Source organism: Quercus lobata, chromosome 4 (genome assembly GCF_001633185.2).
Source record: "Quercus lobata isolate SW786 chromosome 4, ValleyOak3.0 Primary Assembly, whole genome shotgun sequence".
NCBI classification, from domain to species: Eukaryota; Viridiplantae; Streptophyta; class Magnoliopsida; order Fagales; family Fagaceae; genus Quercus; species Quercus lobata.
Genome location: NC_044907.1, coordinates 26,577,685 through 26,600,707, shown reverse-complemented (window position 1 = coordinate 26,600,707; position 23,023 = coordinate 26,577,685). Strand labels below are relative to the sequence as shown.

At 34.8% G+C, this 23,023-nt stretch overlaps 1 protein-coding gene and 1 pseudogene across 2 annotated transcripts; both read left to right on the top strand.

Moving 5' to 3' along the window:
* The first annotated feature begins 11,567 nt into the window (after window positions 1-11,567).
* Window positions 11,568-15,699, top strand: LOC115986621 (annotated as a pseudogene).
* A 1,652-nt stretch (window positions 15,700-17,351) lies between these two features.
* LOC115986620 lies at window positions 17,352-21,841 on the top strand. Of its 2 annotated transcripts, none has more exons than XR_004090806.1 (3): window positions 17,352-17,762; window positions 20,693-21,183; window positions 21,442-21,557. XR_004090806.1 is itself a non-coding variant. In XM_031109827.1 (3 exons), exons 2-3 carry the CDS (start codon window positions 20,898-20,900, stop codon window positions 21,616-21,618), a joined length of 510 nt encoding a protein of 169 aa, XP_030965687.1. In that variant the 5' UTR covers window positions 17,352-17,762; window positions 20,693-20,897; the 3' UTR covers window positions 21,619-21,841. The 2 variants fall into 2 exon arrangements, 1 of the variants encoding a protein (XP_030965687.1); XM_031109827.1 differs by having other exon boundaries at window positions 20,693-21,230; window positions 21,442-21,841.
* The last annotated feature ends 1,182 nt before the right edge of the window (window positions 21,842-23,023 follow it).

Below are 23,023 nucleotides of genomic sequence, written 5' to 3'. Positions count from 1 at the left end.
TCTTGACTAAGCGTGCTCTCAATATAGATGCTGACGTTGCACAGGATCAGTAGGTTGAATGCTTCGACTTCAACAGGCTTATGGTTGTAGTGAAGGCCTGCAAGGATGAACACACTTATCAAAAAGGCGACCGGGGTGAACTGGCCAAGTCCTCTCCGATAAATAAGTCAGTTTTTCTCTTAAAAACCAAGTTCCAACTTCTGGGGAGTCATGTTAGAAAAAACTTGCCTTGATTTGATACCGGCTGGTCTTTATATAGAGAACCTTAGAGCGGTTATTGATTTAGTAACTTCCCCAAGATATGTGGAAATCAATGAATTTTGACATAACTTCCTCAATGGCTATAGAAGTTACAACTGCTGAGGGAAGTTAAGCATTTGTGAGGAATTTGTGGCGATGAATACAGGTTTGGTTCCCACTCCAGAATTCCGTGAGAATTTCCCAAGTGTCATGTGGTCGTCCATGCGCTTTGCCTCTGGACGACCCTTTGTCCATAGATGACCTGCCTAAATGTTTGGCCTTTGGCTCACTGACGACCCTTATGGACGAACTAGAGATGAACAATTTTTGCTATCTCATCAGATGCTATTGCAAAAACCTTCACACCAAACTGGAGATCCAAAAATGGTTTTAAGGTCAAGAAGGAAGGTGATCATGTTGTACTATTCACCTTTAATGATAGGAATGAGATGGAAAAAATTATAGCAACTGAACCTTGGAGTTTTGATAAGCACCTTATGGTACTACAAAACTATGATAAGGAAAAAGACTTGGCAGATATGGAATTTAATAGGGCTACGTTCTAGGTTCAAGTACAAGATATACCAATCAGATGTAGGACTCAAAAGGTGGTGGAAGAGATTTGTGGAGCCATTTGGGCAGTAAACGAAGCACCAGTCGACGCAAAGGTGAAAGGGGATGGCTTTATCAGGGTCCAAGTTACTTTAGATATTTCTCAATCCTTGTGTCGGGGTAGAGTTATATCCCAGAGAATGGTAAGGAATTATAGGTGTCATTCAAATATGAACGACTCCTAAATATGTGTTATTGGAGTGGTTGCCTTACACATGATGATCATGATTGTGATCTGTGGATTGAAAGTGAAGGAAGTCTATCGATTAAATCTAGGCAGTTTGGTCCTTGGATACATGTAGCACACATTATGTCTTCAAGAAGGAATGTAATTAAGGTCTTGGGTTTTTACACTAGAAAGATGAAGGAGACCCCAGCAACATCATCAACACCGCTGAAGAAGCCACCAGTAGTGGTGGTTTGCACAAGGAAGCCTTCACCAGAGATAATTAGGCCCGAAAAGGAAAGTACAGAGCCCTTGCAATAGGAAAATATTGTGGCAGATTTTCAGGAGGATAATACACAGCATTCAAATCAAATCCCCACAAATCAAGGGATTCTGAGGAATTTGAATTTAATTCATCGGGCCCTGGTGTAGGGAAATTATCAGTTGAGACATTTGAGGAGATAGATAAGGAATTAAAAATTTTTGACTCTGATGCAAAAGTATTACCCAAAAATAGAGCATGCACAGGTAAGGAAAATTTTTTGGAGTCGTTGTCAATTAATGATTCACCAACTCTGTTCACTCAACAAGCACGTGCATACTATCCATCTGCTACACCACGCATACCACCATCAGTTTTACCAGCTACTCTCAGTAAGCTAGTGACTAATGAAGGAACATGGAAAAGAATTAGTAGATCAAATATAGGGACAAATATTGTTATGGAGGAAGCAGTGGGTGAGAAGGGAAGTGCAGGAGGTATAGAGAGCCAATCTGAGTTATAGGGAAAAAAAAAAGTTTCTCAGGTGGGCAATAAAAGCAAACAGATATTGGCGGAGGCTGGTTTCCAGTCCTGCCAGAAGCCATGAATATCATATGTTGGAACTGTTAGGGGCTTGGGAACCAACGAACAGAAAATCAGCTTGCAGAGATGGTGTGGATAAAAGATCCCTCCGTTATGTTTATAGCCAAAACATGGACGAATGAAGCAAGGCTAGTTCTAGTTCACGATCATTTGAATTTTAAAAATAAATTTGTGGCTCCCAAGAGAAATAAAGCAGGGGGGTTGGTGATTTTTTGGAAGGAAGATTTTGATTTAACAATTGAGACTTTTTCTAAGAATCACATAGATAGCACAATAAATAAAGCAGAGGAATGACATTTTACTAGATTTTATGGTGAGCCAGATACACAGAGAAGACACGAGCTTAGGGGAAGTTGAGAAAATTGAAATCAAGAGGGAAGGCTCCATGGATTTGTGCTAGGGACTTCAATGAAATTACAATAGCAATCCGAAAAAATAGGGGGAAGAACACGACCGCATTGCCAAATGCATGCTTTTCGCGATCTGCTTGATGAGTGTGGATTCATGGATTTGGGTTTTGTTGGACATATGTTCACCTGGCACAAACATTTTGAACATTATACGGTGTGGGAGTGTTTAGACAGAGCGGTGGCAACAAATGATTGGTTCTTTATGTTTCCAGATACAAAGGTCTATCACCTTGATTTAATTACCTCGGATCATAAACCATTGTGGATTGTACCGAAGGGAATGGACTGCAAGCAGCAGAAACCTTTTAGGTTTGAGCAAATGTGGATGATTGAGCAGGGGTGTGGAGAAACAATAGAAGCAGTGTGGATGGGGAACTATGAGGAACCTGATGGTATGAGAGTTTAGAAAAAGATTGACAATTGTGGGAAAGAGCTTATGAAGTGGAGCAAGAGCAATTTTGGGAGTGTAAGGCGTGAGCTAGAGAAAAAAAGGAAGATTTTGTCCAAAGCTGAAATGGCTACCAACAAAGGGGGAGATGTTCATCGAGTCTGAATTTTGGAAAAATAAAGAAATACACTCTTGGATCGTGAAGCAAATATGTGGGCTTAATGCTCAAAGGTTCAATGGCTCAAGGATGGTGATAGGAATACACAGTTTTTTCATAGTAAATCCTCTCAAAGAAGACGCATGATTTACATTAAAGGACTATTTGATGAAGAGGGACGATGGTGCACACAGCCAAGTAGAGTGGTAGACACAGTGATACAATTTTATCAAAACTTGTTCACCTCTAGCAACTTAGACAGTTTTGAAGAAATTCTAGACCAGATTCCTCAAGTGGTCACCGAAGATATGAATTTAAGCTGATGAGTGAGTTTACAGCTCAAGAGGTTGAGATAGCACTAAAGCATGTGACACCATTAAAATCGCCAAGACCAAACGATATGCCATCTATTTTTTTTTTTATCAAAATTACTGGTCATCGATTGGTAATGATGTCATTGAAGCTATTTTGCTATATTTAAATACGAGTACCCTCCCATCAACACTTTGTCACTCTTTCATTACCTTAATTCCCTAAGTTAAAAATCTTGAATATATCTCGCAATATCGCCCTATTTGTCTCAGCAATGTTTTATATAGGGTTTTCTCTAAAGTGTTGGATAACAGGTTGAAACAGGTTTTGCCCCATCTTATTTCTGAACATCAAAGCGCATTCATGATGGATCGCTTGATTTCAGATAATATAATGGTGGCCTTCGAAACCTTACACTATATGAGAAATCATAGTTCAAGGAATACAGGATATATGGCGCTCAAGCTTGACATGAGCAAAACATATGATAAGGTGGAATGGGTATATATGGAGAAATTGATGCAAAAAAATGGGTTTTGATGTGGCTTGGATTAAATTGATGATGGGCTGTATATCCACAACTACTTACTCAGTTTTGGTGAATGGGGAACCACATGGCAATATTACACCAACCAAAGGTCTTCGTCAAGGCAATTCTCTTTTCCCATACTTGTTTCTCCTATGCACGGAGGGTTTTCATGGCTTGTTGAAAAAGGCAGAAATTATAGGAGATATAAGAGGGGTTTTCAAAAGCTCCTGGAGATTTTAGCCACATATGAAAAAGCATCGGGTCAACAAATAAATAGAGCAAAAACCACTCTCTTTTTCAGCAAATCGACATCCCATGAAATGCAAGAATCAATAAAAGATGCTCTAGAAGTACCGGTGGTCCAACAGTATGAGAAATATTTGGGGTTGCCCTCATTCATTGGTAGAAAGAAAAAAGAGAGCTTTGATAACATCAAACAGAGGGTGTGGAATAAACTCCAAGGGTGGGAAGGAAAATTGTTGTTTCAAGCGGGTCGAGAGATTCTAATAAAAGCCGTTGCCCAAGCACTCCCTACTTATACTATATCTTGCTTCAAATTGCCTATTGCTTTGTGCCATGAAATAGAAGCTCTCATCAAGAAATTTTTTTGGGGTCAAAGAGGAGAAGGCCAAAAAGTGCATTGAATCAAATGGGAGGACCTATGCAAACCAAAGTCACAAGGTGGAATGCGTTTTAAAGACCTATCAAGGGTTAATGACGCACTCTTGGCTAAACAGACATGGTGGCTCTTACATGATAAAACATCGCTTTTCTATAGAGTTTTCAAATCAAAGTTCTTCCCTAATTGTACTATAATGGAAGTTGCAATTCCAAGCTCGGCTTCATATGCATGGCAAAGCATCCTTAGAGGTAGAGAAGTCATCCAAAGAGGGGCGATATGGCTAATAGGAGATGGCAAAACAGCAGCAATATTGCCATCTGGGGTGATAGGTGGCTGCCAGTGAAGCACTCTCCCAGAATTGTATCACCATGGGTTGTAGCACTGTTAGAAGCAAAGGTATGCAACCTTATTGAACTGGACCAAAACTGCTGGAATAGTGAAGTAATTGATTCCACAATGCTACACTTTGAGGCTGAGATCGTAAAGAAAATTCCCTTGTGCCTTATTGATCAACCCGATACACTCACATCGCCTTAAAACCCCAATGGTGAGTACACAGTTAAGTCGGGTTACAAATTTCTACAAGAGTAGTTCCAGAACACACGGCCAGGACAATTTGATATCACCCGGCTAAACCCACTGTGGCAGGTAGTTTGGAGCCTAACCGTTCCGAGTGAGGTAAAAAATTTAGCTAGGAAAGCAGTAAAAAATTCTTTACCTACTAAGAACTTGGTCAAGCGACAGATTATTAAGGGCGATAGTTGTGACGCCTGCCATAAGCATCAAGAGGATGTGAAGCATGCTCCATACCAATGCCTAAAACTGGAAACACTTTGGAACAAGGTGCCCTTTTGGAATCACAGTAGCCTAAAGCAAGCCACATCCTTCCTTGACCTGTTGGGGTGCGTTTTTGCAGAAAACCAAGAACTTGCCCTATTCTCTATGGTTATTTAGGCGCGGTGGACTCGAAGGAACAACATTAGGCTTGAGAAAAATGTTGGCTCGCTGGAACAGGTATTAAGCTAAGCTCGAGATAGGTTACGTGAATACTCACTTCACAACAACTCAACAATCACACCAGTGGGGCGTCCACCTACAATTTGGAAACCTCTAGGCAAGTTCCAGTATGAAATCAACTTCAACGGTGCTCTTTTTCAATCAGAAAATTGTGCTGGTATAGGGGTGATAACCAAGTATGAGCTTGGGCAGGTAATGGTCTCTCTCTCTCTCAGCATATACCTTTGCCGTTTACTGCTATTGAGGTTGAAGCTCTAGCGACACGAAGGAGTCTTGAACTGGCTTTGGAAACGGGTTTTGGAAGGGTGGTCCTGGAGGGTGATTCACAAATCCTCATTGAAGCACTCAAAGAAGACACTCACTCCTTTGCAAACTTTGGCCACATTGTAATAGATATATCATATCTTGCCTCCCACTTTTCAATGATAGATTATTCACATGTTTGTAGGCATTGTAATGTTGTAGCTCGCTTGCTTGCGAGACGGGCAGTTTTCATCTCATAATTTCAAGTCTAGATGGAAGATGTATTACCAGATATCACTACGATACTACATGCTGATCTTACCAACCTTTATTAATGAAATTCACTGTCTTTCTTCTCATAAGAAAAAAAAGTCACATATTAAAATTCTTACCTAAATTTAATACTACTTATGATCTTTTTTTTTTTTTTTTCTAATTTTTAATAAGATAAAAAGTGTGGTGATTTTTATTTACTATATGTGATTGGTTATATATATATATATATATATAGTTCGTTAATATTATGTTCTTAGTATTTTACACTCATTTACTCATTTAGCACAAAGATTAAAAAACTTAAGTGGAAACAGGGCACAAACTTAAGTGAATAATTATAGTGTGATCCCCACATAAATTTAGATACATGTCACAAAATTAGATTCTAATTTCAAATTTTAATTGAACTTTCTTTAAACTTTACCTATTAATATGTATATAGATTTGTATGTTAAGTTAAGAGCCTTGTTACTCAAATAGTCAACACCTCTTAGTATTTCCAACTAAGACATTTAGGTCCTATTTGGTTTCAAAAAGTGGTGTATCCACTTTTTATTTTCTGTATTCTATATTCAAATCTTTATTTATTTCTTTTTTACGAAATATTCAAATCTTGATTTGAATATAGAAAAATGCACTTATTTTCACATTTAGTAGTGTTTGGTAAGTTGTTTTGAATATATAATTTGCGTATAAAATACTTCATACCAGATTTGGTCATTGTTTTCTATTTTTTTTTTTTTAAAGTAACTTTTTTCACTGACACATAATCACATCACTCAAACAAAGTAACTTTGTGTTTCACAATATTTATAAATATGTCACTATATGTGTATTCATAGAAGAAAACATTGAAAAGTTTTTTTTATTTTTTTATTTTTTATTTTTATTCAAATTCAACTTTTAGGATACTAAAAATGAAAACTAAGTATAAACACTAAAACCAAACTAGTTTTTTAGTGGTGGGTCCCACAGAAAATTGAAAATGAATAGAGAATATTGCACTTTTTTTGGCTAATCAAATATCCTCTTAGAGTTCCAATTCTCTCTCTTCCAACTATCAAATTATCAAAAAAGAAATTGCATGTCAAGTTTCATGTTTTATTTCTTTTTTTCTTTTTATGAATAAGTCTTACATAGCACACTTCAGAAGCCTAGCTAACTTTTATGTCAAGTAACTTTCATGTAATATTTTGTATATAATTTTAAAATTAAAAAACTTAAAATTTAAACATTTCATGATGAGATAATAATTAATCTTTACTTATTTTGATATTTTGCAAGTATAGAGAGTATAAAAATCCAATAGTTGATTCATAAAAATAATATTTCAATGAAAATTTATGAAACTGTGTAATTAAAAATTTATGAAAAATAATATATATATATATATATATATTTATATAAAAACTTATAAGCCGGCAGAAGTTGCAAGATTGTTGAATGGGTTTTAATAATACTAGAAGACTTTTTAGTTTTATAGTAATATAAATTGTGGGGCCCAATAATTCATGGACCAGGCCCATTTGCTCTTAGAGAGTCCAAAGGCCCGAGCCGAGGAGAACTGTGGCCCAAGCTCTACAACACAGAGCATAAAACAATTTTGGGAGGCAGCCGAGGACAGTTCAGTCCTCGGCAGATCCTGAATCCCACCGGAATAAAGGGGTAAAACTGGTATAGGGACGAATTTGTGAGGAGGTCCAAAATATCTTGGGGAAGTTATCCTTACTACCCTTTCAGATAAGACCCAACACGTGACAGAGCCGTACTCTGCAGCTTTATCAACCATCCCCAACAATTCTGGGATTAGACTGATGGGACAAATATCAGTCTTGTAAAGATTGACCCTACATGTGGACGAAGGACAGTTAACGCAGAAGAGTATAAAAGAAGAAAGTAAGTAACTCTAAGGGGCTCTCGATCCCACCTCTAAGAAAAAGGAGACGATCTGGGTGAGAACATCTCAACAACACCTGAGATTACAGAAAAAAAACCATCGTCGGGTAACCGGGGTAAGACCCCAATGGTCCTTGGATCACCTCCGAGGAGGCCCATCCACGAATTCCTCTAAAACCAGGACCGGGCACCGCCCCGTGTCCAACGGCTAGCTTTTCAAGCCCACTCTCTACAAATCATATTGTGAGGGATCTTTCATGCGCGAGCCCAACATCCTTATTGGGCCGCCAGAGAATTGTGTCCTTACATAAATTTTTTTGTTTTTAGGATTCAACTATTTTCAATCGAATTAAAATAGTTGTGGATTATTTTATCCGCCGACTGATATATTTTAATATTAGAAACCTCATTTTTAGTTTATTCCATAGTAGGACAAAAAACAAATATGGCAACGATTTATATGTTTGCGGCTTTGTGCAGTAGAAAGTAGAAACTTGGCATTGTTTAATTGCTCTTTAAATGTTCGAATTCATTCCATCTCAAGTAATTTTCTTGACAAAGTTATTTGGAAACAACTTTGTGGAACATGGACAAAATCGATGGTTAATAATTCGGTCCACCATCATAAAGTTAGATTTCCTAATATGTTTTTCTTTGCTTTTCCTATATTGTTTGCAATCAACCAATACATTTCTATCATTCTGAAAAAAAAAAAAACCAAAACATTTCTACTTTCTCTAAAAAAAAAAAAATAAATAACCCAATACATTTCTAAATTTACCATGCAAAAGAAAAATAAAGAAGATTTAATATAAATGTAGCTTGCATCTAAATTAAAATTATGAAACGTGGTAGTAATAATAGGGTAAAACTTAAATACAGAATAATTCCTTAAGTTGAATACATTAGATTCCATAATTAAATTCAAACACATTGTTTTTTAGAAATATTTCATTGTCAAGTCTTATTATTAATTCAAACACATAGTTGCATACTTGCATTGAATTTAATTGTCCTTTAAAAAAATTGTTTGTGTTTATTAGTCATGTACTCATGTGTCTAAATTTAATTAAGAAACCTAATATATTGCACCTAAAGAACAACTATATCTAAATTTTACTATGTAATAATTAATATCATATATATATATAAATTTTTTTTTAAGAAGGATATATATATATAAATAAAATTAAAGTCAAAACTTTAGAGAAAGTCTAATTATATTCTAAATTGAAGTCTAATTTTGCGTCACGTGGCCCATCTAATTTTTAAATTTTTATGTCAAGTGAATTACTAGGTACAAAAATCGAAGAGTTTAAATCTAATAATTAGATTCTAAATTAGAGTTTAATATTGTGCCACATGTCCTATCTAATTTTTAAATTTTTGTGACATCTAAATTTTTAGATGCAAAAACCAAAGAGTTTAAATTCAATTAGATTTTATATATATATATATATGTATGTATATTATATTTTAGAAATTCATGATTTAAAAAAGGTGTAAATCATAACTCTAATATCAAATATAATTTGAATTCATATATGTGAATAATTGTGATTGTTTTTAAATGTATTCGTGCATATGCACGAGATTAACACTAGTTCTAGTACTAGTTAATATAAGAAGTAAAAATCAAGATACGAATCGGAAAAGATTAGATAATAAGTGCTAACAAATGGAATCTTACCTCTCACATGCATTATATATGTATGTGTGTGTGAGAGAGAGAGAGAAAAAAATAACTTATAAATTAAGAATAAAATTCCCAAAATGCTTCTTTTTTTCTTTTTTGTTCACTTTCCTTTAGATCACAGATTCACAGTTATGCAAGTTTGGCGTTTATTATCCAAAGAAGCACAGAGAACGTGTGGTATGACCGTATGACTACTGAGTAGCAGAGATCCATGGAATTCTCACTTTCTTGTGTTTGTAGAGAGAAATTGAATATTCGATCCATAAATTACATTAACTTTTTTTTTTTGAGGGACCATAAATTACATTAACTTAATCTTTGTATTTGGAATTTGGTTCAATGTTTTACACTTTTACTAGAAATTACATTAATTTATTTTCACCAAATAAATGAATCTCAAATAAAGAGAGGGGGGAAAATTCAAACTTGAAGTTATTCTTAAATTTTCAACACCGAGTCAGTTTTAAAAATTAATGCCCAAACTTTAAATGAATAATAATGGAATTGCATGGTATTGATCTAGACATGCATCGCTCTCTCGTTGACTTGTTAAAGCATTGTTCTTGATACTCTTTCATAGGTCTTGAAGTTCAATTCCACACGGATTCTTCTGATATTAATATGATTCTCATTAAAATCAAAGAAAGTTGTTGAAATTTGATAATTGCACTTAATGATATAATAAGTAAAGTATATATTTTTATTTATTTTTATAATTTGATGGTTACATTAGGATTAGGATGGAGATTTCTTTCTCAAATAATAATAAAAAGATGGAGATTTGAACCATGTATGTTTTTATTTTTATATTTTATTTTTTATTTTTTATTTTTGAAAAGGATGTATGTTTTTATTAGAAACACTAAATAATGTTAGTTGAATTACAAAACTCTTGGCATAAAGTATAATTTCTTTGCTAATAGAATTATGTTAGATAATATTTAAAATGCTCTTCCAAACTCTCTTAACTCTAAATTTTAATAAGTTATTGTAAATATACATACCTTAGTTTAATGGTAATGTAATTAATATTTCTCATTATTAAAATTATTGTCAACAAACAGCAAGAAAAAATGAACCAACACTTATGTCAAATAACAACTTCACAATCAAACCTCTATTTCTTAGTTGACAAGTAAAACAATACTACTTGTTATTTTTTTAAGAGTAACTATTAAATGAAGTATTGGTTTAATTTCTAACACATTTTTGGTTAGTATTCAACCTTTTAACTTTTCTTTCAAAATCGTGATTACACTTCACTATGTTTCATTTCAACCCTTATACTTTTATATTTTTTAAAATATCCTTAAAATCATTTAATAGATAGAAAATTTAAACATAACAAAAAGAATTAATGTCATATCATAAACTCCACCTCACCAAAATGATCCTCAAATTCATAAATTTTGTTTGTTATGCAAGTATTTTTTTTCATCAATTAGATAACAATGATGACATTTTTGAAATATTTTAAAGTATAAGGACGATGTTGAAACAAAAAATTAAATGTTGAGACTAAATATCCAATTTAGCCACACAAAAAAAAAAAAAAAAAAAAAAAAAAATTTGTACAACGGATTTATTGCCAAAAATTGACTAGAATTTTTCTATCATCTAAATATAAAAATTAGACTAGAATTTTCAAAAATATATTTTTATAGCAAACCCACAAAAGAGAGAGGATATAAAAATTATTTAAAAAAAAAAAAAAAAAACCCCTAAAAACTCGGAAAATATTATCCAAAAAAAAGTGGCAATGTGAGTGGTTAAGGTGAAAAATGTGAAAAACTACATCCTTCCCAATTGGAGGAGTTGGGAGTTTTTAAGCCTTTAAGGGCAGATGATTGAGGTCGGTCATAGATTCATAGCCCATTTGGGGTATCACTATTACCCTCTTTCTGCTTTCAAAATCCCTCCTCCCTTTCCAAAACCATAAATTCCTCGCATACACCGCTCCTTCTCTCCCTCTCCCCACACAAACAAATCCACACCATTCTCAACCAACAACACCACCAACAAACATTTCCCCTCCATCAAAAAAAAAAAAAAAAAAAACCAATCCCAATCCCAATCCCACAAAAACCCATTTAAATTCAAATCAAACCAAACCAAATCAAACACAAAAGAAACAAAGAGGAAGCAAAAAAAAAAAAAAAAAAATTCTTTGGTGGTGAGTTTTAAGGTATCTTTTTGTTGTTGATGTTGTTGATGTATTATTGTTTCATTCAATCAATCATTCATATATGTAATGCATCAAAAGAAATCGGAAGTTCAGATCGGAAAAGAAAGCAGTGGCATCTCTTCCGATTTCAACCCATCCCCTCCTCTTCTCTTCCCTCCTCCTACTCCCACTCATCTTCTTCACCATCCCAAACAACCCCAACCCTCTTTTCTTCACCAATCTCTGTCTCAACAACAATTGTTCTTACAACAACAATTACAACAACAACAACAGCAAATACAACATCAGCATCATCATCAAAAGCAAAATGACCCTCTTGCCCCTCCGTCTCCATCTCCATCTTCTTCCTCGTCTTCCACGCCGTACAAGCGAGCGACCCTTGTGACCCACTCGTCCTCTCTCTCCAAATCTCCCACCATTTACCAATTCCACTCGAACCCACCTCCGCAATTCGCCAACTCGCAAAACCCATCTTTTTTCTCTCTCTCTCTCGCCGTAAAGACCTTCGTTTTTCGCACCCTGAGGAAAGTCAAGCACTTTCGGCGGTTGCGTGTGCATCTCCGCCTCATTCTCTTGCTTTCTCTTCCATGTTTCTACTTCTTGGTTTCTCATCCGAGCCACTCTTTCCTCCTTGACTTTCTCTCCGCTTTCGCTTTCTCGGCCGCGCTTTTGTTCTCTCTCAACCTCGCTCTCCCTCGCCTCCCTTCTATTCGGCTCTTCCTTGCTCGTTCTTTCCCAATTAAGCTCTCCCAACCTTCTTCCATATCTAGACCTCCTCTGCCGGTGTTTTGGTCAATTGGGTCTCGGCCAAAACCCGAGAAGAGAGCGAGTTCGGGTTGTTGGGTTCAGGTTTTTAGCAACGGGGACGTGTATGAGGGTGAGTTGTATAAGGGAAAGTGTTCAGGGAGTGGGGTGTATTACTATTATATGAGTGGGAGGTATGAGGGGGATTGGGTGGATGGGAAGTATGATGGATATGGAGTTGAGACTTGGGCTAGAGGGAGCCGGTATCGGGGACAGTATCGCCAGGGGCTTCGACAGGGGTTTGGGGTGTATCGGTTTTATACAGGGGATGTTTATGCTGGAGAATGGGCTAATGGGCAGAGTCATGGTTGTGGAGTGCATACTTGTGAGGACGGAAGTCGGTATGTTGGGGAGTTCAAGTGGGGTGTCAAGCATGGTCTTGGGCATTACCATTTCAGGTAAATGGATTTATTGAATTATTGTTCTTTTTGTTTTTGTTTTGTAATCAATGGTTAAAGCATGGAGTTTGTGAAATTTTGTAGGTTATTGATTGTGCTTTAATTTTGTTGTATTTGTTAGAACTAGCTTCAATAATTGAGCATATGTTTTGATCTTTTAGCACTATCTTGTGGCAATTTGTTTGGAGTTCTTACTTTTTAGGGGTTGATGAATTTGTGGATCATGATTACAGTCAGGTCTTTCTAGATTAGAGAAAATTGTGTATAGTTACAACAATGGGGGAAGGGGCATTTGAACCCTAGACTTCTCCGTTGGAAACACTAAGAAATGCTGATTGAATTACAAGGTTCTTGGCCCGTCTAGACTAGAGACAATATGAAATTGAGTTGGATTTGTCTATTATCAAATCGAATATCTATCATCCAAAGTCCAAAACTATGCTTTTTAAGACACTAATCTATTTTCACAATAGTGTATCTTGTCCATTTAAGGTTTGAGTATAGGTAATTATTGTTCACACTATGCTTTTCAAGACAATGGCATCTGCACTATCACTTCTTCAGATGAATGATTTGATTTTTTGTGGTAACATAAAATCAGAACTCAGAAGTCATTATTGGTTTTGAATTCTAAACGTTGCACTTGCACAAGTAACTCTGTAATAATGCTATGCTTATCAGAGCAACATAATGATTAGTTATTATTACAACAATGAGCCAATGGTATCAATATTATTATATGAATGAATTCCCATTTGTTTATTTTATCATGTGTTTATTTATTATGTTTCTTAAGTGAGGTTAGAAGAATGCACTTATGGTTGATTTGTCACTTTACATTTTTTGAAATATAGTTTGCATTCCCAAATAGATGAAATGAGCTATTACTAGTTTCAGAACTTACATTTATTATTCCTCATTTGCTATCAAATATTCGGTTTTTGTTAACTCATGGCTGTTGGAAAAATGGATAGCACACTATTTCTTATTAATGAACAATATTTGGCTACATATTGGAGTTAAAGCAAGACCAGTTTTTCTCAAACACAAGGAAATTCTAGAAAGGCCTATTTCTACCATTTGAGTTTGCTAAATAAATATCACTTTATACCTGATCCAGTGTTTATTTGCTGAATAAATGTTTACCTTGATTACTTTACCTTTCTCTCCTCCAATGTCTAGTAGACTCTTTTATTTATACCTTAAGTATGTGTTCTCAAAGTTTAGTAGTTTGTTAATGTGATTTTCTTTTTTTTTTATTATAAAAATAATATCACAAGAGAGCACACCCACGCACACACGCCAACTTATCTAATGAGTATCAATTAGTGAATTTCATAGTTGATTTTGTATCTGTGCATATGAATTTGTAGCACTAAAAAATAATCATCTTATACTCTGTCCCAACTCATCAATTTTTTTTTTCTTTCTTTTATTAAGAAATGGGGACACATATGCTGGAGAATATTTTGCGGACAAGATGCATGGGTTTGGGCTCTATTCTTTTGCAAATGGACATCGATATGAAGGAGCCTGGCATGAGGGTAGAAGGCAAGGGCTTGGAATGTACACATTCAGAAATGGTGAAACACAAGCTGGTCACTGGCAAAATGGAATTCTTGACATTCCAAGCACACAGAACACCACCCATCCTGTATCTCCTGTTGCTGTTTATCATTCAAAAGTACTCAATGCAGTGCAGGTATTCCTTACTTCCTACCTTAATAATGTAAAGCTCCAGTGCAAGTGTTTGATGTAAATATCTTAGCTGCTGATGATTATAATTTGATGTCTATTTATGTCATGGTTTTGCAATCATACCATGGATGATCCTATCTTTTTGTACCCCTGGCTGTTTATCTTATGGCAGGAAACGAATCATGTTGTGTTGGCTATGATCCTTGTGATTATGGTTCATTTTCCATTTACTGTTGATATGAATCACCAGTCATACATGTCCTGTTTTCCATGCACATGATTAGCCCTTAGTTATTGGGTCCGACTCTTTTGTTCAAGATGATTTAAAGAAATATTCTCTGCCTGAATTTGTTCACTTGAAGCAAGATACTTTACAATTCTCTACTTATCCTCATGCTTTTTTAACATTTTATTCTTTCAAAGATTGTTTTTATGTTATTTAGTATAGTAAAAACATGTTACTGGTGTAATATTACTGTTTTATAACTAAAAATGAAACGTGAAAAGGGCATTTTTGCAGCACTGCAGTTGGGGAAACAAAATAACAAACTGCAGAAAGTTAATTAGCAATTTAAATAACTAGTAATAGTCTTTTTTCTGATTAGTTCTGTGATTCTATTTACAATCAGGAAGCTCGGCGAGCAGCAGACAAAGCCTATGATGTAGCCAAGGTGGATGAAAGGGTCAACAGGGCAGTTGCAGCAGCCAATAGGGCAGCTAATGCAGCTAGAGTAGCGGCAGTTAAGGCTGTCCAAAAACAAATGCACCATAATAGTAACAACAATGTTCCAATTCCAATTGTGTGACACTCCCAACTGCCACTCTGGCTCTTTTAATGTGCAAGACGGCAGCATCAGGACAGTGGCTTATGTTTGTTTTCTTCAACAAGTAGCTTTGTGTTTTTATGCGGTCTCCTTGGCCCCTTGCCTTGAGGGGACGATTTGATTTGTAGAGCCTCTTGAAAGCTGAGTAGTAGGGAAGATTACTGAAGAGTGTGCAACGGTCATCTATACAGCTTGAAGATTGTGTATACATAGAGAGGAGATAGAGAGGGTGGATGGTGATGGCATCCATATTTTTCATTTTTGCTGTTCCATCTTAAGTACATTTTTGTAAAGATCAGGTAGATGTAATATAAAGTGCTGGTGCCTAGGTAAAACCTCAAACCAGCCACTATTGATGTGAGTTTGCTGGTATTTAATCGAGGTAACAAATTGTCTAGTCACTGAAAAAAAAAAATAATTAACCCAAAAAAAAAATTATAATAGAATATTTTATTTTTTTGTAGTTAAATTGTTGTTCATGTTGGTGGCTAGGTAACCTTATTCTAGCCAATGTGTTAATGATTTTTCGTATCCTTGATATATGATTCATAGTGGTACATTGATGTTGGTCATTAAAACTTTGAAATGATGCGTCATATAGGTGCCTCTGCCAAGTTCAAACTTCATGCTTCTCACAGTTACTAAGAATGTGGCAAGAGTAGCTTCTCCTGTCCATATGGAAACTGAACCTACCAAAGCAAAATAATGTTATCCAGATTCCAGAGCATTTGGTGGAAGCTACGTACTGATTTCATGCCATTGAAGAATAGGTGGTGCGTGAAAGACTCAAAAGCATATACTATAATTAGTAGTTGGGGACGTTTTTATTGCTATTTTAAAGAGCAAAATAATGTAAACCAAAGAACAATTATTGGTAGATGTTGTAAATGTGATGGGGCTGTGTGAATGCATGCAAAATTAGACACTGGCGTTCTTGTGGTATGAATGAAAGTAGACATAATGGAACATCTTCGACCATAGGTATTGAGAGGTGTGAATCTTACTCAATGGGTAAATGCAATATTGTTATGACATTTGTGTAACAATATTTGTGTAAGAGGAATGTTGTATTAAATCATGTATTTTTAGACAAAAACATCATTTTTGTGGTATGCATAAAAATAGATGTAATACATTTTCGACCATAGGTGTAGAAAGAGGTGGATCCTAACAATGAAGATATGCAAATATTTTATCAATAGTTACTTACCATATTAGTAGTTTGTAGAACTTTTTGTAAAAAAAATGTCTCTCTAGCATTATTCTTATTTGGATATCAAAATAATATAAAAAAATTGTACTCACGGGATGGGTCAAGTTAATAACAGGACTTGTAAAATAAAATTGCAGAATTTTACTTTACATAATTGGAATAAAGTCTAAGATTTACCTATAGGCTTGATTACACATACTGGGTAAATGTAAAGTCATATGTGTCCAGATATATTTAGGATTAGGATTTCAAGTTTATAGACCCACTATTCTAAAAAGTGCTATTGAGCTCATACTACGTTTTATAAAAAGTTTTACAAAAAGTCTAAAATAGTTAAGTTTTTGTATATTATTGCTTGGATATCAAAAAAAAAAAAAAAATTGTACTAATGGGGTGGGTCAAGTTAATAACAGGACTTGTATGCTTACTTACACATATTGGGTAATTATCTAGATATATTTAGGCAGAGGATTCCAGGCTCATAGATCCATCAATCAATATAACAATATAAAAACAGAGACCTCATGCAAGAATGCATAAAGTCCTGCTACAGTGTTACGTGGTACTCTAAGCTTCCCTTTAGTATTTTTAACCTTTTTTCCATTATATTTTTTCACTGTAACTGAGGTTCACAATGACCAAACAATTGTATCTTCTAAAAAAAAAACTACGTTCTCAAAGTGTAGATGAAAAGCCCAAACCCATAAATATTGACCCAAATATGAACTCCCCACCAACATGGAGCTGAAAGGCTACAACCTTTGACCCACACCAACTTTGAACCCCTCACCAACGTGTACCTCAAAGGATACCCCACGCTGAACACCCCACCAACGTGTACCTCAAACGCCAAGGCTGACCCACCCCACAGACTACAGTTCAGTAGATGAAAGCCTAACTATTTACACACAAACCCTCTTCTTCCTTCCCACCTGTAGATGAAACCCAGCCAAGAATTTCAGTCACTTCCAACCTCTGTCTGTTTCTCTATACAAAAACTCTTCCAACTTCTAAGAAAACAACGGTTTCCATTCCAACCCAGTGATTATCTGTACAAACACTCTTCCAACTTCTAAAAAAACAACGGTTTTCACTCCGACTCGGTGATTATTTGAAGACATAAATGCAGGAGCTTAAAAGGTTTCAACGTTTAGTATTTTGGGCTTCAATGCAGCCACTTCCAACCAATTATACAATGCAGTTAACACCAGGTATATGCCACCTGATTTATGAAATTGAAGAGTTAGTTTCATTTAATGTTTGCTTGCTTTGCATGTTGTAAAAATCTATTCTTTTATAATTTCTCACAATTCATTTCAGAGAGGTATGTTTATTTTCTTAATTTTATGTTCCTCTTAAATAGTTCGTTTATTAATTTATTTTTCGAATCCCAAAATACTATGTTCGTTGTTATGCCACTATAATATCTTACATCTCATTTCACATTCGTTGTTAATTTCATGTTTCCCTTCTTCAATAGTTTGTTTATTGATTTGTTGTTTATTTAGTTTAGCCATCTTTGAAAACTATTTATAATTCAATAGTTGTTGTTAACCCACAGAAACAATATTGATATAAAACAAAACAAAGGAAATATTTAGAATGAATTTCAAATTCCTTTTCAAAAACCACGAGGTTCCTTAACAGTTTTGAGTAGAGGAATTTATTGGGGGAAATGGAGGCTGCAAGGCTTGCGTGCCAAAGAAGGCATATGATCATGTACAAGAAAAGGATGGCCAAGATGTATTCCACAAACATAGTGTCATCAAAGAAATTTGGAGGTTGGAGGTGGAAGCCATAGGAGTAAAAAGCATAAAGACATAGCAATGATCCATGATACAGATAGTTGTAAGCGAGCAAGACTTAACAGGCGAATGGTACTCAACCTTAACTCAATGTTTGCAGTGATCAACCCCTTCACTTATAAATGTTTTTTGTCACTCGTTTGTTGGGCTTAATGGTGATGTTGCTACTACAACTACTGTGCAAGAATTTGGGATACATTTGCCTATAAATGCCAGTGCCTTGGATAAGCATCTGCCTACAACTGAGCTTACATGTGCTAATTTCATAATTTTTCATAATTGTACTGATATAGTAATTAGCTTTGTTAGAGTATTTCTTTGGTTGTCACTTGCCTAAAAGTCTATTGAATCTTCGCTTAGGCTTTTTATTGCATGATTAATTGTCTTCTGGGTAGTGTAAATGGCCTAAATTATTTTGTGATTTAGCAGGGATCTATTAAAATGAAAGCTACCATGTTATGGGTTTCACCGTAAAGGCCTGCTGCCTTTTATAAAACCAGCTCACATTGTGATCTATTATTCATGCCATGGATCGATTTCCCTTGATAGTGTTCATTGTTATTGCTTGCTATTTTTATTTAAATGATAAAGGACTAAAACACATTTTATATGTGTATATATTTTCTTTTTTTGATTCAAAACACGTTTTGGATTAAATAGTGATGGAGTTATCCCAACCATAGTAAAATGTAAATTAAACAGCTTTTACAGCCATCAAATATTTTGGTCTATTATTCATGCCTTGGATTGTCTGTAATACTATTAATAGTAAGTGATGGGGAATTTGAAGTTTTGGATATTGAGAAAATTCAAAATCAAACTTTGCTTTACTTTGTCTCATCCATATTTGTACTTACTTCGAATAGTTTCATGTCTTAAAATTTATAATCAATGATAATTAAATAGGAAGATTGATTAATAGTTGTACTGTGACTGCTGAAATTCGCATTTGAATAGACTACTTAACCTCACCTACAGCAGCCATACATAATAGAAGCTTCACACTTGCTTCTTTTTTTTTTATGGGGGGGGGGGGGGGGGGGGCAGTTTTGGTGTGTAGTTATATATGACTGTGGTATTAACTTTGGGAATTGGTTGTTCTTGCTCTACATATTACTAACTATGAATATTAGGTCCATAAAGGTTATAGGTTTCACCGCAAAGGTCTGCTACCTTTTATAGAACCAGCCCATGTTGTGGTCTATTATTCATGCCATGATTTCCTTTGACAATGATGATTGTTATTGCTTGTTATTTTAATTTAAATGATAAAGGACTGAAACACATTTTATATGTGTATATATATTTTTTTTGAGCCTCGAAACTCATTTTATATTAAATAGTGGAGTTATCCCAACCATAGAAAAGTGTAATTTTTAAACAGCTCCTACAGCCGTCAATTTTTTTGTTCTATTTTTCATGCCTTGGATTGTCCTTAACAATGTTAACTATAAGTGATGAAGAATTTGAAATTTTGGATATTCAAAAAATTCAAAATCAGACCTTGCTTTACTCTGTATGAATATTAGATCCATAAAGGTATTGTAACATGGAAAACCACCTTCTGAAGCTCTGAAGTATAACCTGTTCATTTGATTTGTGGAATTTGTCTGAGCCACTAATTATAGACTGAGTCTACTTAACTTACATCTGTAGTTAGACAGAAGTTTTATAGCTGTCAATCCTCATGTTTCCTTAATTCTCTTGAAGTGTTAGGATTAGTATTGTATATTAGTAAGTTGAATATATCATCTTTTATATTTCAGGTTTCGGAATGAGATATAGAAAACCCATTGACATAACCTGAGTAAAAGGTCAAACAGCACACAAACTAAGTGCAAAAACTACTATTTTGGAATTTTATATTCATCGTTATTTTTCATTTTTCTCATTTTCATACATGCAAAATCACATTAAAGTACTGCTATTTGTAATTTTAAATATTAAAAATAACAATTAAATACTATTTCAAGAGATCATCAATGACAATATACCAACAATAGGTTCAAAATTGTGTCTCCATGTATATTAAATACTTTATTAATTGTGTATACATTTTCTAAAAGTTACTTTGATGTAAGTCCTTCATATATTTTCAGCCTACCTTATTTCTATTTCTCTTCAAAATTTGCTTTAAAATCCATTTTTTACAACATTACTTGGGGCTATTTTTCCCTTTGGTTGGCTTCAGCCCCTATGTTTCAAATAAAACTATTGCTAAACTGGGTTGTCAATGAATTGAAAATAATATTAATTTTTTACATATACTTTTGTATTTTCTATATTTCCATTACATAATTTCATCTAATTATGCTTCATTTTTCCCTATCATCTAGGAAAATTTACATAGCTGTGGAACTTTGGCCCACCAAGCTGTGTGTGTAAATATTGTATTTTCTATGTTTCAAGTACTCCTACAGCATTCAAAACATTGCAAGGCTAATATAAGGAGGTTCAACCCCATGTTTGCAATGACCTCTATGGGAAGAAATGTTGATGTCCATGCTAATGAAGGACGAGGCCCTTACATCTTTCGATTGAATGGGCAAAACCACCATTGGATCGTTACTTCTACTTGTTGGAAAAGACCCATCTTTTGCACAGCTGTATATACACGACACAAAAAAAGAGATTCATTACAGACTAAGTGCTTTGCCTGGACAGGAATCACAATATGACCTTGACATTGCTATAGTTCAAATATTATTGAAGACGCTTGATGAGAACAACATCTTGGTTAAGACATTCCGTATGGCAAGGGATAGGTTCAAGGACTCTGATATGCACAATGTACGCTTGCTATTAATTGGATCGCAATCAAGTGATGGTAGGGAACAAAACATTCCTACTTGCTCTGAAGTTGCTGCTATAATTGTAGGTTCAAAGATTGTTTTTATGTCATTTAGTATAGTAAAAACTTGTTACTGGTGTAATATTACTGTTTTATAACTAAAAATGAAACGTGAAAAGAGCATTTTGGCAGCACTGCAGTTGGCAGAAAGGAACTGCAGAAAGTTAATTAGCAATTTAAATAACTAGTAGTGGTCTTTTTTCTGATTAGTTCTGTGATTCTATTTACAATCAGGAAGCTTGGCGAGCAGCAGACAAAGCCTATGATGTAGCCAAGGTGGATGAAAGGGTCAACAGGGCAGTTGCAGCAGCCAACAGGGCAGCTAATGCATCTAGAGTAGCGGCAGTTAAGGCTGTCCAAAAACAAATGCACCATAATAGTAACAACAATGTTCCAATTCCAATTGTGTGACACTCCCAACTGCCGCTCTGGCTCTTTTAATGTGCAAGACGGCAGCATCAGGACTGTGGCTTGTGTTTGTTTTCTTCGACAAGTAGCTTTGTGTTTTTATGCAGTCTCCTTGGCCCCTTGCCTTGAGGAGGCGATTTGATTTGTAGAGCCTCTTGAAAGCTGTGAGTAGTAGGGAAGATTACTGAAGAGTGTGCAACGGTCATCTATACAGCTTGAAGATTGTGTATACATAGAGAGGGTGGATGGTGATGGCATCCATATTTTTCATTTTTGCTGTTCCATCTTAAGTACATTTTTGTAAAGATCAGGTAGATGTAATATAAAGTGCTGGTACCTAGGTAAAACCTCAAACCAGCCACTGTTGATGTGAATTTGCTGGTATTTAATGGAGGTAACAAATTGTCTAGTCATCCAACCTGAAAAAAAAAAATTAACCCCAAAAAAAAAAAAATTTATAATAGAATATTTTATTTTTTTGTAGCTAAATTGTTGTTCATGTTGGTGGCTAGGTAACCTTATTCTAGCCAATATGTTAATGATTTTTCGTATCCTTGATATATGATTCATAGCGGTACATTGATGTTGGTCATTAAAACTTTGAAATGATGCGTCATATAGGTGCCTCTGCCAAGTTCAAACTTCATGCTTCTCACAGTTACTAAGAATGTGGCAAGAGTAGCATCTCGTGTCCATATGGAAACTGAACCTACCAAAGCAAAATAATGTTATCCAGATTCTAGAGCATTTGGTGGAAGCTACTTACTGATTTCATGCCATTGAAGAATAGGTACTGCGTGAAAGACTCAAAAGCATATACTATAATTAGTAGTTGGGGACGTTTTTATTGCTATTTTAAAGAGCAAAATAATGTAAACCAAAGAACAATTATTGGTAGATGTAAATGTTATGGGGCTGTGTGAATGCAAGCAAAATTAGACGCAGGCGTTTTTGTGGTATGAATGAAAGTAGACATAATGGAACATCTTCGACCATAGGTAGTGAGAGGTGTGAATCTTACTCAATGGGTAAATGCAATATTGTTATGACATTTGTGTAACAATATTTGTGTAAGAGGAATGTTGTATACGACTATTAAATCATGTATATTTAGACAGAAACATTTTTGTGGTATGCATAAAAATAGATGTAATACATTTTTGACCATAGGTATAGAGAGGTGGATCCTAACATTGAAGATATGCAAATGTTTTACCAATAGTTACTCATCATACCAGTAGTTTGTAAAACTTTTTGTAAAAAAAATCTGTATCTCTAGCATTATTCTTATTTGGATATCAAAATAATGTAAAAAAATTGTACTCATGGGGTAGGTCAAGTTAATAATGGGACTTGTAGAATAAAATTGCATGCAAAATTTTAGTTTACATAATTGGATCAAAGTTAT